Source organism: Ovis canadensis, chromosome 11, assembly GCF_042477335.2.
Source record: "Ovis canadensis isolate MfBH-ARS-UI-01 breed Bighorn chromosome 11, ARS-UI_OviCan_v2, whole genome shotgun sequence".
Taxonomy (NCBI): domain Eukaryota; kingdom Metazoa; phylum Chordata; class Mammalia; order Artiodactyla; family Bovidae; genus Ovis; species Ovis canadensis.
Window position 1 is genome coordinate 32,942,424 of NC_091255.1, and position 20,102 is coordinate 32,962,525.

General features: G+C 47.7%; 2 protein-coding genes across 4 annotated transcripts in view; one reads left to right on the plus strand and one right to left on the minus strand.

Annotated features, from left to right (window-relative positions):
• ITGAE (integrin subunit alpha E) overlaps positions 1 to 20,102 on the minus strand; it is a 60,573-nt gene continuing 40,471 nt past the window's right edge. For 2 of the 3 annotated variants that reach the window (XM_069603139.1, XM_069603138.1), the window contains 13 exons: positions 19,934 to 20,062; positions 17,910 to 17,983; positions 13,861 to 13,993; positions 12,226 to 12,324; positions 11,446 to 11,525; positions 10,550 to 10,627; positions 9,970 to 10,033; positions 9,778 to 9,885; positions 6,332 to 6,388; positions 5,916 to 6,011; positions 4,124 to 4,219; positions 1,141 to 1,251; positions 1 to 301 (listed from right to left, as the gene is read on the minus strand). In XM_069603139.1, the coding sequence (XP_069459240.1) occupies positions 206 to 301; positions 1,141 to 1,251; positions 4,124 to 4,219; positions 5,916 to 6,011; positions 6,332 to 6,388; positions 9,778 to 9,885; positions 9,970 to 10,033; positions 10,550 to 10,627; positions 11,446 to 11,525; positions 12,226 to 12,324; positions 13,861 to 13,993; positions 17,910 to 17,983; positions 19,934 to 20,062 (1,221 nt within the window). In that variant the 3' untranslated portion in view covers positions 1 to 205. The remainder of the gene's footprint in view (positions 302 to 1,140; positions 1,252 to 4,123; positions 4,220 to 5,915; positions 6,012 to 6,331; positions 6,389 to 9,777; positions 9,886 to 9,969; positions 10,034 to 10,549; positions 10,628 to 11,445; positions 11,526 to 12,225; positions 12,325 to 13,860; positions 13,994 to 17,909; positions 17,984 to 19,933; positions 20,063 to 20,102) is intronic. The other variant, XM_069603140.1, reaches the window with a different exon arrangement.
• On the plus strand, positions 6,481 to 9,548 carry HASPIN (histone H3 associated protein kinase). The gene has a single exon (XM_069603141.1). It carries the CDS (start codon positions 6,593 to 6,595, stop codon positions 8,936 to 8,938), a length of 2,346 nt encoding a protein of 781 aa, XP_069459242.1. The 5' UTR covers positions 6,481 to 6,592; the 3' UTR covers positions 8,939 to 9,548.

A 20,102-nucleotide genomic window follows, 5' to 3' on the forward strand; every position in this document is an offset into this window, starting at 1 on the left:
TTCTGTAAAGAAAATACTTTATTTACCACCAAATGCTTCCCAGGTTTCTTTTCTGCACAATGCACAGGCACTTTGGGGACAAGGTATGGTTAAAAACACTCCACAAACAACTTGTTAGATTCCGCACTTGGTCATCCTAAAAGGAAGGTCTCTAGAAGCTTCAGGACTGGCTGATACTCTCTCCGGATGGATGAGGAAGCTGCTCCTAATTATCTTCTTCCAGCAGACTCTGTGATTTTAGCTGGTCCTTTCTTATGCTCTCCAAGTTCAGCTCTCTGTATTTTCTTTTAAAAAAGCCACACTAAAACAAAAAGAGGGAAGACCAATTACAGGCCTAAGCTATCCACCTGCTTTAAATACCACCTTCCCACAAGCATTCCCTGTGTTCAGTCCCCAGTCAGAACTGGTTTTCCACCTTCCTCTGAACCCCAACCCCACTTTCACCTTTTCAATTTAACTAATTATGCTAAGTACTATGTTTCAGCTGTACTGGATCTATTTATGTAAAAGACAGAAAGAGATCAAGTACAGCCCCCCTACACATCAAGAAACTCACAATTTAGTGGGAAGAGAAATAATGACAACACAGTATAACCACTGCTTCTTGGAAGGGTTTCTAGAGGGCAGTTCAAGGGAAAAGCATAAAGGTCAGTTCAGAGGACTCAGGAATCTCTGGGCTGAGTTTTAAGGGAAGAGGGAGAGCAAATTATGAAGGAAAGGGCTTGGGAGGCGGGTGTAGAGAGCCTCACAGCAAACACAGAGACACAAAGCTATTCAGTTCAGTGTGTTGAGAAAAAAAGCAAGACTCGAGGGTAGAGAGAGTAGAGGCAGACATTAGATGCCTTGAATAGCAGTGAAAGAGTTTGAACATTAAATCAGGGGAAGGAAAGGAAAGGATTTAAATAGGAAAGGAACATCAGGTCCCTTTTAGGAAAATATCTCTGTACTCCAATTCTTCAATTAGACCTTGATCTTTTTCAGACAGAAACTGTCTTGATTCATTTGCCTCAACAGGTGTGTGGCTGAAGGAAGAAGGAAAAGGGGTCACAAGGCTAGAGTAGCTGCTCATGGTCGGGGGCTGGCTCTCTAAGCAGAATTCTGCCCAACACCAGAACCTTTATGAACGCAGGGGGAACTGACCTTGACTAGGATGACTATAATCACGATCAAAACCAGAAGGCCCCCGACACTGCTTTTAATGATAAGAGACAGAGAATACGCCTCCTCATCTTTCAGGAGGATGACCGTGATCTGCAACAAAACAGAGAGACCACCCTGTAAGTTGTGAAACAAAATGACGTAAAAATTCCATATTATTTTAAGAAGCAAAATATGAGAACTTGGCAACATACCATGTATTGATCAAGACTGACAGCAGTAAAGCAAAAAGCTAAACATTTCCTGACGCAGTATTTTAAATTATCTAATGAGATTCCTGGTTTCTGGTTCCACATGTAAAGGGCTTGGAAGTCACCACTTCATGCTAACAAGGAAAAAGGTGACCAGACTGGAAAATCAGCAACTTTTCTTGGATCCCTAAGAGAGGGGAGGACACCAGGCAAACCTGCTGCCACCAAGAGCAGAGGGACAGACAGACAGATGGACACAGAGGGCAGAGGCTCACCACCTCCAGGGAAGGAAATCCTGAACTGCAACTGATGGGACTGCTGTAAGCACAACAGTGATGACTCTGGGGCTACAAACTCCAGGGAACCCAGCCACTGGGGTGAGGTTTACTCCAGGAGCTTGACCAGGTTCCCACACTCAATGCTGGAGAAAAAATCCTTCATGCTTCCAGCAGGGGGAGCAGAAAAGGAACCACTTTGAAATAAGCCAAAGAACTCTGATCTGAACAAAGACTGGGCTCAGGGGAAACTAGTTAACCCTAGCCTAACCTGCTGGATATAATGAGAGCCTAACTGTTCTAGGGAAAGGGAAGTGCCCAACTGGAGCCCACTCTAGCCATCCTGTCCCAACTAAGGGGGCTGAAAAACACAGAAACGGTGAGAAAGTTCACAGGCCAGAGGCCTGAGGCTCATTAAGACTGAGACCTAATCACAGAACCACAGAGCATCTCCCCTCCCCCACACCTCACTACATTAATGAAGGTCTGTCTACAGAAGTTCCTTTTACCTGGTACAGCATTTCCAGCTATCAAAAGAAAATTACCTGGTATACCAAAAGACAAAAAAACAAAATTTGAAGAGACAGAGTAAGCACCAGAACCAGATAAGGCAAGAATGTCGGAATTATCAGACTGGCAATTTAAAACAACCACGATGAATATGCTAAGGGCTCCAAAGGATAGAACAGACAGCGCACAAGAACAAAGAGCAGACGGGCAATGTAAGCAGAGAGATGGAGACCCTAAGAAAGCACCAGAAAGAAACATGAGAGATGAACAGCTGCTGTGACAGGAACAAAGAATGCCTTCAATGCACTCATCAGTAGACTGGACATGGCTGAGGAAAGAATCTCTGAGCTAGATATAGCAACAGAATGTTCGAAAAACAAAGCGAACAAAACCTGGAGATGGGGTTGGGGGAGGAGTAAACCAGAGGACAGGAAAGTGATCTGATGACCAAAATACTTGATACAAACTATTCTGGTCTCTTATCTAGCGGTCTGCCAGGAGACTATGACCTTCTGGTTGTGTGTGTGTCAGAGAGAGAGTATGAACCAGGCACGGGTTCAATCCCTCGTGGGGGAACTAAGAGCCTGCATGCCATGTGCCATGTGGCTCGAAAAACGAGAAAAAGAAAGAAAAGGGAAGCCATGTGAAGAAAAACTCCTTTTGCTACTGACCTCTTGGCTTCCTATTCTGTATTCTGCCATGTGAAAATGCACTGCTGGGAGAGGTGGCGACTTTGGGCCAGCCACAAGGGAAGGCATCACCAGCACATAGTCAGGAGAGCCCAAGATTCGAAGGAGCCCGGCCACTAACACTGGTCTGCCTCCACCCCCAGATAAACACAAAAGGCCTTTAAGGCATGTTAGCAGGAGGTTTTGGGGGTTTTTTTTGGTTTTTTTTGCAGCTGAAATGCACTTAAAACTTAGCTTCGGGTACTGAATTTTAAAAAAGGAAAATCATCATGGGGACTCTACAATAAAAGCATCAGTAAGTAAAGGGGGAACATTTATACATAAATAAATGACTGAAGAATGTGCATATAAGACACTGTTAACAGGAACTCTCTTGGGGAGGAGGGAATCCAGGGTGTGGGAGACAGGGAGTGAAGGAATCACTATTTTTCATTTGGGATCTTTGCATAAGACTTGAATTTTCTTGCTTTTCTGTTGCTGTTTTTTTTTTTTTTTTTTTAATCTGTGCAATGATATAATGGGAACACTTCTCTTTCTTCCACATCATTTTCTGTATCAGACACACTCAAAAATAAACAGAAATGTTATTTCTGACATGTCTAGAGAACTGTGCCTTTCCCCTCCTCCAGGGAGGAAAGCAGAGGAGCTAAAGTTGAGCAATCCACTCTCACCCTCTTGACACTCAGGCTTCACTAAAGAGCTCACAGGTGGACCATTTCTGGCGCTAGCAGCCACCTAGGGCAAGTGTCAACAAGAACGACAGCCCCGCTGGGGCACATACAGTCTTCAGCCCACAGATCACAAAGGTCAAAGGTCAGTCTGATTTGCAGTCACATGTAAAACCTCTGCAAAACAAACCCAAGGGTTCCAGGACTTAGTTTAAGACTTACAAGAGAATTCTGCGCTCATGAGTATTGTAACCGTGGGCCACTGTAACTAAACACTGGTGTCACACACTAGGAAGCGAGTTAATACATATAATTAAAAAACTTCTCAACTAGGAAATACAAAAATTTTTCAAATCAAAATATACATAGATAGGTGTTGATTCCAGCCTAGTTGCAACAACTGAGACTTCCTCTGCTTAGGCCTCTTATTCAGTTGCCTCATTTCAGAGACAGAAAAACTTAGGCAGAAACTGAGTAACTCAAGGTCATAGACACAGCGAGTTGCAGAGTCAAGAGCAGAGGTGATAAGACTGAAACAGGAAGAGGGCAATAGCAAGCGCCTATTTGTACAAGGGCGCTAAAGCCAGGCACAGGCTTCCCAGGACAGCACCCAGAAAACACCCAGGGATTACCTTAGTTCTGTGGTTCTCTGTGTTGAGCCCCTCATACAGAGATTTGTTGAAAGATATTTCACCAAGGATCTGCAGCTCAGTCACATCTCTTAGTAACTATAAGATGGGGGAGAAAAAAAAGAAACATATTTTAGACATGGACCTACGTTTTTCGGGAGGGGGAGGGGAGTTAACTTTTTTTTTAATTGGAGTATAGTTGATTTAAAATAGACTTCTAAAAAAAATGGACTTACAATTCCTGGACAGCATCATTCCTTACGTTTCTGTTTTTTGGGGATCTTAGTTCCCTGACCAGGGATCGAACCTATACCCCCTGCACTGGAGGGCAAAATCTTACCAACTGGACTGCCAGGGAAACCCCCCCTCCCCTGTCATCTTTCCCTTTAAATGTGTTCCTTCTCCAGTATTCCTCAAGTCTAAAGAATGGCCTCAGCAACCACTAAGTTTCCCAAGCCAGAAACCTAGTTAAACCTCAACTTCTTTTCCCTTACCGTTTACCTCACACCACACTCCCATCCCCAAGTCAGTTCTTAATGATTCTTTTCTTTTTTCAGTCTCTCTGAACACCTGCCCCTTTTCCTCCATTCTCACTGCTACTTCTTCAGCTCACATCCCATCATTCTCACCTGGATCATCACAAGATGTTAAACATGACTTTAGTTCCTACTTTTAAATGAGTGATCAGGGAAAGTCTCGCTAAGAAGGTAACATGTGAATTAAATATAAGAAAAAAGCACACACATGAAGATATAGGGGAAAAGCTGTCTTATGCAGAAGGAACAGCAAGTACAAAGGTCCAGTGGCTAGAACAATATCTGCAAGCTAGAGTCTAAGAAGCAGGGAAGACGAAAGTATTAGGAGATGGAGGAGAAAGCGGAAACCAGATCATAGGATGCCTGGGACACCACCAAAAAAGACAAATTTTAGTCTAAGTGTATACGATTTTTTTTTAAAAGCAGATAAGTGGTATAGTGTTTGCTTTTTAAAAATAACTGTTCCATGAAGAATGTCGGTGAAGGGCATGGCAAAAGCACAGGCAAGAAAAGCAGAGATGAGGCTACGGCAGTGAATCCAGCAAGAGGTGGTGACCTGAACAGCAGCAGCAGTGGAGACACACAGAAGCGAATGGATTTAGAATATATCTGGGGGTGGGTAGAATGATCGAGTTTGCTGCTGGAACAGATAAGCGGATGTAAGAAAAAGGATCGGATTTCTCTGGTGGTCCAGTGGCTAAGACTCAGAGCTCCCAATGCAGGGAACATGGGTTGGATCCCTGGTCAGGGAACTAGATCCTGCAAGCCACAACTAAGACCTGGCGCAGCCAAATAAATAAATGTTTAAAAAAGAAAAATTAAGGAAAAGGAGTCGCCACAAGGAATTCCTAGAATCCCTAGTAAGTCAGCAGTGTAAGGGTATCCCAGATGGCTCAGAGGTAAAGAATCCGCCTGCCAATGCTGGAGCAGCAGGAGACGCGGGTTCCATCCCTGGTTCGTGAAGATCCCCTGGAGGAGGAAATGGCAACCCACTCCAGTATTCTTGTCAGGATAATCCGATGGACAGAGGAGCCTGGTGGGCTGCAGTCCGCCGGAACGCAGAGTCGGACACCCCTGAGCACGCAAGCAACTGCTAAGTTACCCTAGATAGTTACCCTGAGAGAGTGAGGAAGCAACAGGCTGGAGCAGTAGATGGATCAACAGTCCTGTTTTGGGCACGTTATATTTGGAGATGCTATTAATATTATCGTTTCCAGGGAAGATGCCCGAGAAACGAGGATTAATCAAATCCTAAGTACCTGCTTTGGCTGATTCAAGGAGAGCTCTGCAGCCACGGTTACATTTTCTTTATCCGAGGTGACCTTACAGCTCACTGAATGCCATTCTTCCACAAGCTGAAAGAGGATGGGTGTTAATTAGCACGATCTATTTATGGGGTGGGAAAGCTGGGAATTTTAACACTTAGCACACAGACAACCTCAAAGTCGAGGAATAAAGGGTGTGAGCAGTTTCTGCCTTCATTTGGTTCCAGCAAAGCCGCAACCCTAGCAAAAGTGAGCCGGTGAAGAGGCTAAGGGGCGCCTCAGGAACGTTCGGGCTGTGCTTTCAGGGGAAACCTCGCAAGTACAATCCCGGCGTCTCACGGCACCCGCTTCAGGCCCTCCTCTCTCCCCCATGACCCCCTCCCTCCGGTCTTTGGGATGACTGCGCTCACCTGAACCAGATCGCTCCCACAAACTTGCTCGTGAGCCTGAGTGCACACGGTGTGGGCCTGAAACGACAACCACCCCAGTCCATCACCACAACACAACGAAAAAGCCAAACCGCCATAGTTACCCGCCCCCTCCCACTTCTCGCGAGATCCGTCGTGATTCCGCGGACGGCCGGGCGCTAGGACCCGGCGGGCAGGCGCGTCCGCATCTCGAGGAAGTCTCGCGGTGCTGTTAGCATTTGAACTGCCTGGCGGGTGCAGGCCATGGCGGCGTCACTCCCGCTACCCGCGAGTGGGCTCTTCCGAACGTACGGGGCAGCGGGCGGCGGGAGGCCGCGGCGGCGGCCGGGCCTGGCAGCCGTACAGTGGTTCCCGCCGCAGGACCGGAAGCGTTTCTTCAGCAGCAGTAGCAGTGACGCCAGCAGTGGCGGCCCCTCGCAGTCTGTCGTCTCCGACGATCCTGACGACCCCGACTTCCCCGGCAGCCCGGTGGGTCCGCAGCGGAAGCGCGCTGGCGCCCGACTCGCCAAGGGCCGGCCGAGTCAGATCGCGACCCCGAGACGCCTGAGGCTGCGATCGCGGTGCCCGCAGAAGTGCAGCACCCCCTGCGGCCCGCTAGGACCGCCGTCCTTTCCCAACGGCAACCCGGGCTGCCTGAGCCCGGACCTCAGTGTGTGCGGCCAGCCCAGGGACGGCGGCGAGCTGGGCACCAGTGCCTCCCTGTTCAGCTCTCTGGCCTCTCCCGGCCCCGGGTTCCCTGCGGCAGAAGACAGCGTCTGTACCGACCCTTCCACCTTTCTGGATGCAGCCTCAGAAGCTCCGAGCAACTTCCACCTCCCAGAAGCCTCCCTGGACCAGGCACCCCTCCCCTGTTCCCAGGACGCAGCGACAGGAGGAGGCAGGCTCACCAAGTTGGCCCACCAAGCCCAGGCCAGCCTCAGGTCAGCTCTCTTTAGCTTTTTGGACTCAGGAAATCCTGAGGATTCCGAGCTTAGGACAGATGGGAAGAATTTGCAGGAGTTCTGCCATGACAGGGAACTGGTGGGGAGGAGGCAGGAGAGCCCAGGTTTATCAGGCAGGGGTAAGAAGAGGGCCACCGACCAGTACTCTTGTCGAGAGATTGAGTCTCAAGGGTCTGTCCATATAGAATATGAGGAGGCCCGTGGGTGCAAGGCTGGAATCGCACCTGGGAAAAACAACTGGCCTGAGAGAACCAGGCTAAGCCGAAAAAGGAAGCATCAAGGGACAGCAGAAACCTCCCTCCTCCATCACTGCCAGGTTACAAAAGGCCAAAAGATGGAAGACGGTTCATGTGTCACCCAGGACCTGACTCGTTTACAGAATGCCTGCTCTTGGACCAAAACCAGAGCCTCCTTCAGTTTCCACAAGAAGAAGATCGTGACAGCTGTGTCTGAAGTGTGCAGCTGCATCACCCTGGGCAGTTCTCTGTCTGAGTCCCTCGTATCAGAATATTCACACCACCCTGTTCAGAACAGAACAAGCTGTGCTCTGTCCCCCCGGCACTCTTCCTCTATGTATTTGCTAACCCCCTTAAAGACACAGCAGGTCACAGACAAAAAGACATCTGATGCAGAAAAGCTTTATGGAGAATGCAATCAGGTGGGTCCCATCCCCTTCGGCGACTACCTCTCCGAAGAAAAACTGGAATGCTGTGAGAAGATTGGAGAAGGGGTGTTTGGTGAGGTGTTTCAAACAGTTGCTAACCACACACCTGTAGCCCTAAAAATCATTGCTATCGAAGGACAGGACTTAGTCAATGGAGCTCACCAGAAAACTTTTGAGGAAATCCTGCCAGAAATCATCATCTCCAAAGAGCTGAGCCTCTTGTCTGATGAGACATGCAACCGCACACAAGGCTTCATTGGCCTGAACTCGGTACACTGCGTTCAAGGATCTTACCCTCCCTTGCTCCTCCAAGCCTGGGATCACTATCACTCAACCAAAGGGTCTGCAAACGACCGGCCTGACTTTTTCGGGGAAGACCAGCTCTTCATCGTGCTGGAATTTGAGTTTGGAGGGATCGACCTAGAGCAAATGAGAAAGAAGCTGTCCTCCATTGCCACTGCCAAGAGTATTCTGCACCAGATCACCGCCTCCCTTGCCGTGGCTGAGGCCTCACTGCACTTTGAGCACCGAGACTTGCACTGGGGGAACGTGCTCTTAAAGAAGACCAGCCTCAAAGAGCTCCATTATACCCTCAATGGAAAGACAAGCTCCATCCCCACCCGAGGGCTGCAAGTCAACATCATCGACTACACCCTGTCCCGCTTGGAGCGGGATGGAATTGTGGTTTTCTGTGACATCTCTGGAGACGAGGACCTGTTTACAGGACAAGGCGACTACCAGTTTGAGATCTACAGGCTGATGAGGAAAGAAAACAACAACTGCTGGGGTGAATACCACCCTTATAACAACGTGCTCTGGCTACATTACCTCACAGATAAGATCCTGAATCAGATGACCTTCAAGTCCAAACATAACACCCCCGCCTTGAAGCGAATGAAGAAACAGATCCAGCATTTCTATCAGACTATGCTGAACTTCAGCTCTGCCACGGACCTGCTCTGCCAGCACAGTCTGTTTAAGTAAGCCGGGGGTACTGACCACCCCCAAAGGAAAGGGCGTGGAACTAGAAGCCCCTGATTCTGTTTTTAATCTCTGTCCCCACAGCAGGGTGGGATTCCTGCTCTTACAAGTTTCCAATCAGCTATTTAAACAAGAATTTTGTTTCCAAGTGGAAACTGACATGTTTAAACTTAACAAATATTCTTTAAAAATAAACTATATGTGAGAACATCATTTACAACTGAAAAGCCCTTATTCTGTCAGCAGACTTCATTTTGTAAATTCCTTTCCACAGTTTCCTTTTTGAACCTGGACACTTTATGTAGCCTGGACAGAAAAGAAGAAAATCAGGAACACCCAAGGCCTCAGCTGTCATACTGCTAAGAGCCTGTTGCTGTAGGTGTCATAAGGCTGGTTTTGGGAACCACACTACAGATGAGTCAACTAAGAGCAAAGAGGTGTACCACAGCAGAGTCCCAGGCGTACAGACTGGGAGACAAGAGGAAAAGAAGAAGGTAGACAGTTTATAGGAAGAAGGGCCACATGTTTATCAATCTCATTTGCCAATCACAGAGAAGCAGAATTTATCCATGATTTTCAAAGGGAAAATAAATGTCTCCGTGGCTACTAAAAAGGTTGAATTTTGTTTACTTTTTTCATCAAGGGAAGAAAAATTGAAATGTCAGTTTGGGCTGAGTAGTTAATATTCCTTATGAATATGACTTGGGTAATTTACTTCTAAAATGCGTTCCCAGGTTAACTCATCTTTTTTCTACTTCTTTTTCTAGAGTTCTAGTTTTTATACCTTTGAGAATCCATAGCCACTCTGGAAAGAGATGTGATACAGAACCACCTCTATGTACCTGAGTCTTGGTCAGGTTCGTCACTGTTAGGAACTGGAAACCTTGTAATTTAACTGGAACACAAATTTGCAACTGGAACTCAGCTCCAAAGAGGTTCTCTCCATGTATCTACAAGATAAAATCCAAGCGGAAAGTCATGGCTGGTGGTGTTTTGCCACCTGTTGGCTTTGCGATGATGAGCAGAGCACTTACGTTGAAGAGGAACTCTTTGTGGTGGGAAGACCCCTGGCTTGTGTTCATGTACATCACTGAGGGTCTGCAGTTGAGAGGACATAGGTTAGGCCTCAGGGCCCCTTACTCATTTTAAATAAACTCAGTGCTATCAGTTGGACACACTACAAGGGCCCCTGATTCTTAAGAGAGATCAAAGTTGAATAGCAAAATGTTGAGCAGTGGTGGGGCAGTTGGAATCAGGTTAGAATATTTGAATTCAGTCCCTTCAGGCTGGTTCTGTATCTGATTATCATTCCTCAGGGGGCCTTACTTTTTGTCTTCCTTTCTTCCTAATCCCTTAAGTCCTCTCTTCCTTCCTTAGCATCCCATCCGTTCCCTTTGGTATCAAGACCTGTTGGCACTGTTCCTTCTTTGATTACAGCCACAGGGTTTCTAGGACCTAACAGTTAGTGCCCTAGAGATCGGTGGGAGCCTGGATTCTAAGCAGCCTCCTCTCAGGGAAAGGCAATGCCCACATCCACCCTGACCACTAGACCCACCCACAAAAGAAAATGCCTGAAGCTATCCCGCAGGTGTGGGGCCCCCCGGAAGTACTTACTTGGGAAGAACTGCAATGAAGGCATGTTTGATTTGAAGGCTGTGAGTTTTATTGACCAAAGACCTTCTTTCATTGGAACTAGGAAATAAGAGTGTCAGTTTATAGCACCCCTGCTTCGTACACATGGCTGCTTCTTACCTTGGCTTCCCAGGATCACGGGGGATTAGATAGAAAAGACTCTTGGAGATAAACAGAGTGCAGAAGACTCTGCACTGGAAGACCAGACTTGGAGAAACACTGATTTTAAAAGGGTTTCTCCAGGACTTCTCTGCCAATCCAGTGGTTAAGACTCCACGCTCCCAATGCAGGGGGCACGGGTTCAATTCCTGGTCAGGGAACTAGAATCCTGCACGTTGCACAGCGTGGCAAAAAAGACAGTTTCTCGGCCTTGACAATATAGACATTTAGGGCCAGGAAAGTCTTTGAGTGGCTGTCCTGTATATTGTGGGATGTTAACATCCCAGGTCTCTACCCACTAGATGTCAATAACACCCCCACCAAAGTCATGCCAATCAAAAATGCCTTCAGGCGCTGCCCCTGGGAGCAGAATCACCCCTGTTTGAGAACTTTACCAACTGTGTACCCTACCCTGAACATAGAGGTTTTGCAGAAGACAGAGCATCTCTGAGGTTAGATGAACCAAAATGAGCTCTCCAGTGCAAAACTCAAAGTCTACCAGACTATACCATAGTTTTACTTTGTCAATAAAGGAACATTTTAAATATCTCTGATAACAAGGCAAAGCCAGATCACTGCAGGGACACAGGTGCCTTCCTGGGGCTCCCTGAGGCTTCCCTTCTGGGGCAGCGAGGAGTCATAGCTCTGACGCACACGCGTGGGAGGGAGCCTTTTTGCAGGACCACAGCCCAGGCTCCCCTGACCCAGGCATGACTTACTTGGTGACCATCACAGTGATGTTGGCTGTCCTGTTTGGAAAGGCACTCTCCTCCAGCTGCCAAACTAACGAAAAGTTTGCCTAGTTAAACAAAAAAAGGTGGATTGATTCCTGTTTATTCCACTCACAATTCAAACTGCTTCCTACTAGCTAAACAGACCTGGAAAACGTAATTCAATACTCCATGCTTCTGTAGCACAGGATGCTTCGAGGTCCCATTATTCCACGTAATACAGTGTCAAGATGGGGTGAGCAGGGCAGACAGCATTATTCCCCTTTCACAGCCAAGGAAGCTGCTTGAGAGGTCTCCCACAGCACAGAGATCATCAGTGGCAGGTCAAGGCCTCCCCTCAGGGCTAATAACCTTCCAGACCACCCCCAGCTTCGCTCTGCTGTACAGGGGTGAGCCCACCTTGTCTCTGACTGTACCCTCGCCTCCACCACTCCCTACTTCCAGAGCACAATGGGCAGCTTTACGCTCTGTTACAGATGACAGTATAGTCAAGGAAAGTATGGAAATTTCAACTGGGAGATTCTAATGAGCCTGGGAAGTAGAAAACACCAACCCTAGGGTAGTGAGAAGAGTCAGCTAATCAAAACAGACTCACAGGACTTCCTTGGTGGTCCAGTGGCTAAGACGCTGAGCTCCCAATGCAGGGGGCCGGGATTCCACCCCTGGTCAGGGAACTAGATCCCACGTGCCGCAACTCAAAGATCCTGCATGCCACAACTAAGACCCAGAGCAGCCAAATAAATAGAAAAAAAAGAAAAACAGACTCACAGATGACCTCTTGAGGATGGGGTGACCAATCTTGCACTTCATGACCAGGACAGAAGCAGTCGGCTTAGGGTCACCGCACTGAATGTCTGGAGAAGGAGGCTGTTAACACAAAAGACATGGTTTTGAAAAGGCAAAAAAAAAAAGGTTCAGTTTCCTCACAACAACATGCCAGACACCCTGCCAGGAGCTGGGGATGCAAATAAACCAGCCTTTGTCCTCGTCTCCACAAGCTGAGCAGAAGGGCTTGGTACTAGATGGTTGAAGACTTTAAACGCAAGGCCTCAGGAGGGGTCCTGTGAGAGCGGCACAGACACAAGCAGTGGAGAAAGATGAGGTCCAACCAGGAGGAATCAGTCTTCCTGGGGAGGGAGGCATTTGAACTGCACCTTGGACCAGTGGAAGGCCCCCGGCATTGCCACGCAGCCTTTTTCAGCCATGGTTCCTCATCTGGACCAATGGATATGGAAAATGAGTGGCCACTGTTTTCTTAAGGGTCTAGTTCCATTCTAGATGCTTAGGAGATTGTGGCATGTAACGGATGCTGTCCTAGCTCAAACAGCCTCAGACCACCAGAGACACACCCATAATAAAAGAGAGCCAGGTTTGTTGAGAGGAAAACTGCACTGTGGTGTATCTCACCAAACAAAGGAAAAGATAGTTATTAAAGGATTCTGGGGAAAGAGTTTGGGGAACTATAAACAAAGCAGTGTTTTATAGGCTCAAAATAAAGCAGGGATGGGACTTCCCACATGGTCCAGTGGTTAAGACTTCGCCTTCCAATTCAGGGGGTGCAGGTTTGATCCCTGGTCAGGGAGCCAAGATCCCACATCCCTTGCAGCCAAACAACCAAAACATAAAACAGAAGCACTATTGTAACAAATTCCATAAAGACTTTAAAAATGGTCCACGTGAAAAAAAAGAAAATACTTCAAAAAAAAAAAGCCAGGGCTATGTGTAAAAGGGCCACTCAACATCAATTCTGGGCTGCAAAGTGGACCCAAAGACCCACCTTCTTGGAAACTATTCAGGTGAATGTGAAAAGCTGTGTGGAGAAACATTTTATCTGAAGTTTCAAGTCTCAGATGGAAAATGAGAATGCTTCTCTTTGTCAAAACAGTTTAGATTCTCCAGGCAACAGTAAGATGGTTTTATAATTACAGATATAACTTCAAACCGCAAAGTTTCTGATTGCCTATGATTTTAGAGAGCAAAATTTCTCAGTGTTACAATATTTTACAGCTGCTGGGTGTCCTTGGGAGAAATACTGTTTTCTGGTATCTTACAGCTGGCTTTGAGTCTGTGCTCCCAGGCTGATGACAGGCGGAACAGACTTTTACTTTCCAGTCAAACTAATTTATTATAGATTATTTCTCTCTCAGAACTCTAGGTAAGAAAGGCTGCAGGCAGAGGAGTGATTGGGCGGCAAAATAGCACCATTGATGTTTAGGGCAGAGAATGATATGACTGGATCCATGGCTTATTGTTGGATTAGAGGGGATTTGTCTAGTTAATGATCATCTATTGAATGGACGAGGATGCTGCAGAAGGCAGAGTTAGGAGGTTTCCATAACCAAGCAGAGATGCAGGAAGGGAAAGTCATGAGCAATGTGGTTCCAAAACTGCTGTCATAGTTACCTTCTGTATCCTCTTAAACTGCAGGTTTCTGGGGAAATTCAAAGCCATGCTTGTCATGTAGGAATCTTCCCCAGAGTTAGTCAGGCTAATGTTCATGGTCAGCTCCTTTGTGAGACCCACCACCAATTCCTGTCTGCACAGGGTAGGCAAAGAGATAAATGTTACCAGTTTATTTAATCTGTGAAAACCTCAGTGGAATGCAACAGCACCTTCTTAACTTCTTAGATAATATTGCCTAAAGGATACATTTAGCCTAGATTTCTTCCCCACAACAGAAACAAGCACCTGGACTACCATACCCACCTCAGTTGCTGTGTGACATGACCATTTATTTAGTGTTTGCTGTGTGTTGGGGACTCTGTTAAATGTTTCACACTCTCTGCTAATCCTGGTGATAACTCTGTGAAATTGTATGGTTTCTCTCGGTGCTGCAGTGACAGGAACAGAAGCCAGGGGAGGCTCACTCACTTGCCTGAGGTCCCACAGCCCCGAAAGAGAGTTGGGAGAATAAAATCTAAATCCTCTTTCTACCACCAACTCACTGTGACCCCAGGCAATGTACTTTGAGACACAGATTCATCCATTTCACGTACATTTATGGGGGACTTTGTGCCAGACACCCCACTCAACGCAGGATAAACCATGCGGGGGACAGACGCTGCCCCCACCCCTGCCTTGGCCTGAGCTTTCCCACCACAAAATCACCCCAGCCCTTCCAGATTACAGGGTGTGAGTTAAGACATGAGTCTGTTCAGCATGGAGAAGAGAAGATGTGGGGACGGGTGAGGGCTTCCTTCACACTGAGGCACCGTGGGGTCCCGGAGTGCACAACCACTCTCAGTAATTGAGACCTACAGGGAAACACATTGACAACACGAGCTTTCTAACCATCTGAAAGGTCTTAAAATAGAATGTGCTGCTCTGGGGAGTAATGTGACCTGTGTCTTATTGAGTCATTTTTGTTTTTTATCACAGCCGCGTGGAGAATAGTGGGCAGTGACAGAGCCTGTGTGCGGATCCATCTGGGAGATGACACAGGCCTGAAATAAGACAGCAGCAGCGGCGATGGGCTGGCGTGCTGCGGTTCATGGGGTCGCAAAGAGTCAGACACGACTGAGCGACTGAGCTAACTAAGTGGCGATGGGGAGGGCGATAAGGCCATGCTTACAAGCAGAGCGCAAAAGAGACAGGAGCTGGGGACTCCCCTGCCAGTTCAGCGGTTAAGGCTCGGTGCCTCCAGTGCAGAGGGTGTTGGTTCGATCCCTCATCAGGGAACTAGATCCTACATGCCATGAGCATGGCCAAAAACTAAAAACTTTTTTTAAAAAAAAAGAGAGTCGAGGATGTGTCCTGAGTTTCTGTTTCAGAGTTTCCAGCCTGGATGACCCAGTGGGGCTGGCTGTGATGGAGAGGACACAGCGGGAGACCAGAGGGTGGGAACTGACCAGATGAGCCCAGTCCGGGACATGATGAAAAGCACTCAGAGGACAGGAAGGCAGGGACACTGAAATGTCAGTTGGGTGTCCTGTCTCAGAGCCCAACAGAGAGATCTGAGAGTCCCTGGAATATGTACAGGGATTCTTAACTCGAGGTCCAGGGACAGTTTCAGAGTTCCCTGAATGTAAATGCTTTATGTTCACAAGTGTGATCTTCTAAAGACAAGTGTCTGTAGTTTACCTTCGATTCTTCAGGAGATTAACGTCCACAAAAAGGGTCAAACCACTGAGGCATTTGGATGCTAAGGATTAGGCTCAATACTTTGGAAAAAAGGCGAGACTGCCAACTGTGGACACTAGGGGGTGATGTAGGGCCAGCTGTTTCACAGTCTATTCCACAGGCGGTGGCTGGGAGGGCTGTAATGAATTCCCAGTTAGAAACAAGTCTTCCTGTTAGGCTGGATTCCAAAGCACTCAAAAGCCTTGACTTGGCTCCTCCATGACTGAGACGGGCAGAGCTAAGCTATCTGCATCTGAAATACAAGTCCTGCAAATGTCTATGGAAAGGTTTCTCAGGACTCAGAACAGAGCTCTTCTTCAGAGATGCCAACTCAGGGGAAGGAGCATTTTAAGACCACCACACGTCCAAAACCAAACTCGTGCAACCCACTCCAGTATTCATGCCTGGGGAATCCCATGGAGCCTGGCGGGCCACAGTCCATGGGGTTGCCAAAGAATCAGACACGACATAGCGAAACAACAGCAAATCATAATAACAACAGAAACGATAGACAATTACAAGGGAAATGGGAAGGAAATCCAAAAAAGAGGAGATACATGTATATGTATAGCTGAGTCACTTTGCTGTACAGCAGAAACTAACACAACAATACATGGAAACTATACTCCAATAAAAATAAATTTTAAAAAGTTACCAAGCTCATGACCTCTCCTCCCCACCTTGCCTTCCAAACCCATTCTTCCGAAAGCTTTCCCAATTCAGTTCTTGGCAGCAGTATCGTTCTAGAATTCAGTGTGGTTCAACAGAACTTCTGAAGTAATGGAAATGACCTATTATATATCTGTGCTGCTCAAAACCACTAGCCATTATGTGGGTACTGAGATGTGCCTAGGGCGACTAAGGAACTAAAATCTTCTTTAATTTTAATTCATTTCAATTTAAATAACCACATGTGACCAGAGGCTATTGTGTTGGACAGCACAGTTCTGGATGCTCGGGCCGGAACCCTGAAAGACTTCTTAGACCCCTCTCTCACACTCCCCACATCCAATCTGTCATCCAATCCTGCGGGCTCTAACTTCAAAATATAACCACCTTCGTTGCTACCACTCTGGCCCAAGTCATATCATGTCTCGCCCGAGTTATCACAATAGCTCCCTACTGTTGCCCCGCCTCCACCTCTGCTCCTACAGTCCATTCTCAACACAGCAGCAAGAACGATCCTACTGGGACTTCCCTGCTGGTCCAGTGGTTAAGAATCCACCTTCCAATGCAGGTGACATGGGTCTGACCCCTCGTCAGGGAACTAAGATCCCACATGGTGTGGGGGAACTAGAGGGCCCTAGCACAGCCACAAGGCAGCAGTGTGTGGGGGAGAGCAGCACCCCCCAACACACACACAAAGAATGATCCTCTGAAAGGGCATGGTCATGGCATTCCTCTGACTTCCCGGCTCACAGTAAGAGTCCTCATGGAAATGGAGCCACATATGATTTTTCCTCCCCTCACATGGCAACATCGACTCCGTGGACATGAGTTTGAGCAGCCTCCGGGAGATAGTGAAGAAAAAGGAAGCCTGGCATGCTTCAGTCCATGGGGTCGCAAAGAGGCAGATAAGACTTAGCCACTGAATAACACCCCCCCTCCAATTCACTCTGGTGTCCTGGCCTCTTCCTCCCACCTCCAAGTGCCCAGCTCAGGGCACTGACAGGTGCTCTTCCTTCAGATGCCCACAGAGTTCACTCCTCCACCTCGCTTCCATGAGCCTAAACATCACCTTCTCCATGAGCCCTTCCCGGCCCACTCTATTTGAAAGTGCAACCCCAACCGCATCCCTGGCACTTCCCTCCCACCTTCCCTGTCTTCCTTTTCTTCATAGTACATCTTTTCAACACAGTTGACTTACATATTATCTTCTCTCCCTAAGCAAAATTGTGAAAGTGAAAAAGGGGCTTCCCATATCTCCCAGCACCTCGAGTTCTGGGCACAGAGGAAGTGCTCCCTAAGCATGTAAGGAGTTAAGTAATGTGGTAAAGCGTTGAGCCAGGGAAGAGGTTATCTCTAAGTGAGGGGTCCTAGGAGTGAAGGACCCTGGGTTATGGAAAGAAATCTGGGTGTAAGCCCATCCAGTGATCACGGGAGTCCTCGCAGGCCTGCAACTACTGACTCTTCCCAAATTTATAACATAAGAATACAAATCTGTCTTGCCTCCCTCATTGGGTGGCTGGGGAAGCAATGATACAATTAGTGCAAAAGCCCTTTGTGGGCTGTGAGGGAAAGGAGGAAGCAAGTGATCCTGGTGAGGGGTTTGCCCCGTAAGCCTTCAGGAAGTGAGCTAACTGCAGAAACCATGACGACTGCATTCAACTCACTGAGAGATGGTGGTGGCCAACTGTAACTCCGCGACACAAAACAGCTTATTCTTGCAGTTCTTCTCATAGGGCAGCTGTAAGCAGAAAGAGAGGGGCAGGATCAGCCCAGGGACCCCGCCATCCCCCACGGCCTTGCTTCGTGATCTTCTCCCTAGCACATGTGTGTCCCTTCAGCTGACTCTGAGAAGTGTAGGTGAGGCTGACGGGCTGAATTTGTGTCCACATGGTTGTGAGAGCTGTGACTATGCTATACCTTGATTTGTCAGGCATGGGGGTGTGCTTGGTCCTACAACACAGGTACCATGCATCAGGCCACTGGCCAAGGTCAAAAAGAGGGTGACCTTTGTGAAATGGTAGCTGTCACTTGCATATTATGTTAATTAAGTAGCAACACTCACAGCTCACTGCTCTGAACATTTAGGGGTGGGTGAAACCATATGAAGAAAAGCCTCCTTAGTCCTCTTAAGTAGAGCAGGAACAGCAGGGGACAAAGTGGGGGGGTACCTAACCAAATATTGTCAAGGTTCAGTCCTGTGAGCTCTTCTACCCCCAGGGCTAGTCTTCTCTGTAGGTTAAATATTCCCCCTTGTCTTCTTGCCTATACCAAACAAATTCAGAAATCACAGTGGGCCCAAAAGTTCTGTGTAAGATTGAAAAGTTCCAGCTCAGGTTGCAAAGTCACGTTTTCTAAAGGAGCAGGTCTATTTTTTATTATGAAGGAGACACAGCCAGCTCCCTACCTGGGGAATCACTGCATTTATCTTCCCAGTAGCCAGTGACCATCACAGTAGCTTTGTGCAAGGACTGTCTCCATGATTGGAGCTACAGTGAGAGCCCAGAGCAAGAAAGAAAATCTTCCACGGCCCAGAGAAGGGGGATGCAGAATGCAGAAGTCAGAGCTGGGGGCTCTATCTGACTGCGTCAACAATTGAGGGCTTTTGTTTGTTTGTTTGTTTTGCTTTTAATATAGCCAAGCAGCTTGTTCTCTTTCAGCAGGATTAAAACATCCTAAGCTCCCAGCTAGAGCTCATTCTCTGGAAAAATCTATGTGCTTGCTGCCGCTGCTGCTCAATGGTGCCCGACTATGTGGCCTCATGGCCTGAAGCCTGCCAGGCTCCTCTGTCCATGGGATTCTCCAGCAAGAATACCAGAGTGGGATGCTATTTCCTTCTCCAGGGGATCTTCCCAACCCAGGGACTGAACCCCCATCTCCTGCATCTCTTGCACTGGCAAGCAGATTCTTCGGCACTGTGCTGCCTGGGAAGCCCATCTCTGTGCCTACACGCCTAATAATTTCCCCTCACCCATTTCCTCAGTGGGATAATTTTTTTTAATCTCTTTGCCAAAGCATCAAAGTAATTATTGATTAAGATAAGAATGTGAAACAGGATACATCATGGGTCAGCAGGTAAAGAATCTGCCTGTAATACAGAAGGCACAGGAGATGCAGGTTCCTGATCCCTGGGTCAGAAAGATCCCCTGGAGGAGGGCATGGCAACCCACTCCAGCATTCTTATCTGAAAAACTCCATGGACAGAGGCACCTGGCAGGCTATAGTCCATGGGGTCACGAAGCGTAGGACACGACTGAGTGACTAAGCACACGCAAATGTAATCTCAAAGCATCTCCTCATAATATACTTATTAATTACAAAGGGAACTAGCCCCAGGATGACTTTCTGTGTACAGGGCAGGTGGGCTCCAGTCCAGTCCCCACACAGGCCTTCCACCACACCATTATCAGAGACCTGCGCCAAGTATCCACATACTTCATTAAATGTGTAGCAGGCACCTTTTGTGAACAGAAAAGAACCAGCCTTGGGAGTCATTTGGAGACCTGTATTACCCACCAGTGAGGTCCTGGGCAAATTAACACCATCTCAGGAACTCTATTATCCCCATCTGTGCAGGGAGGGTCCTAAACGTTGTCTGAAGACCCTCCCAACTTTAATATTCTTTGAAGATAAGGGAGCAGGGACTTTTACAGGGGTAGCACCTGGGAGAGTCTGGTCCTAGCCAAGTCACCTGGAAGACGGCGGAGGGCTCAGCATAGAAGTCCAGGATTGGCTGGGCTTGGTCCATCCGGCCCTCAGGGGACTGGAGGTGGTAGCTGACCTTGACAGCGATGTTGGAGAAGCAGTCCTCCTGACACAGCTGCACAGTCTCCAAGGAACGTGAGGTTGGAGTTGGATGT

Excerpts from the sequence above, each read along its gene's own strand:
- HASPIN (XM_069603141.1), top strand. The coding sequence starts at position 6,593 with ATGGCGGCGTCACTCCCGCTACCCGCGAGTGGGCTCTTCCGAACGTAC.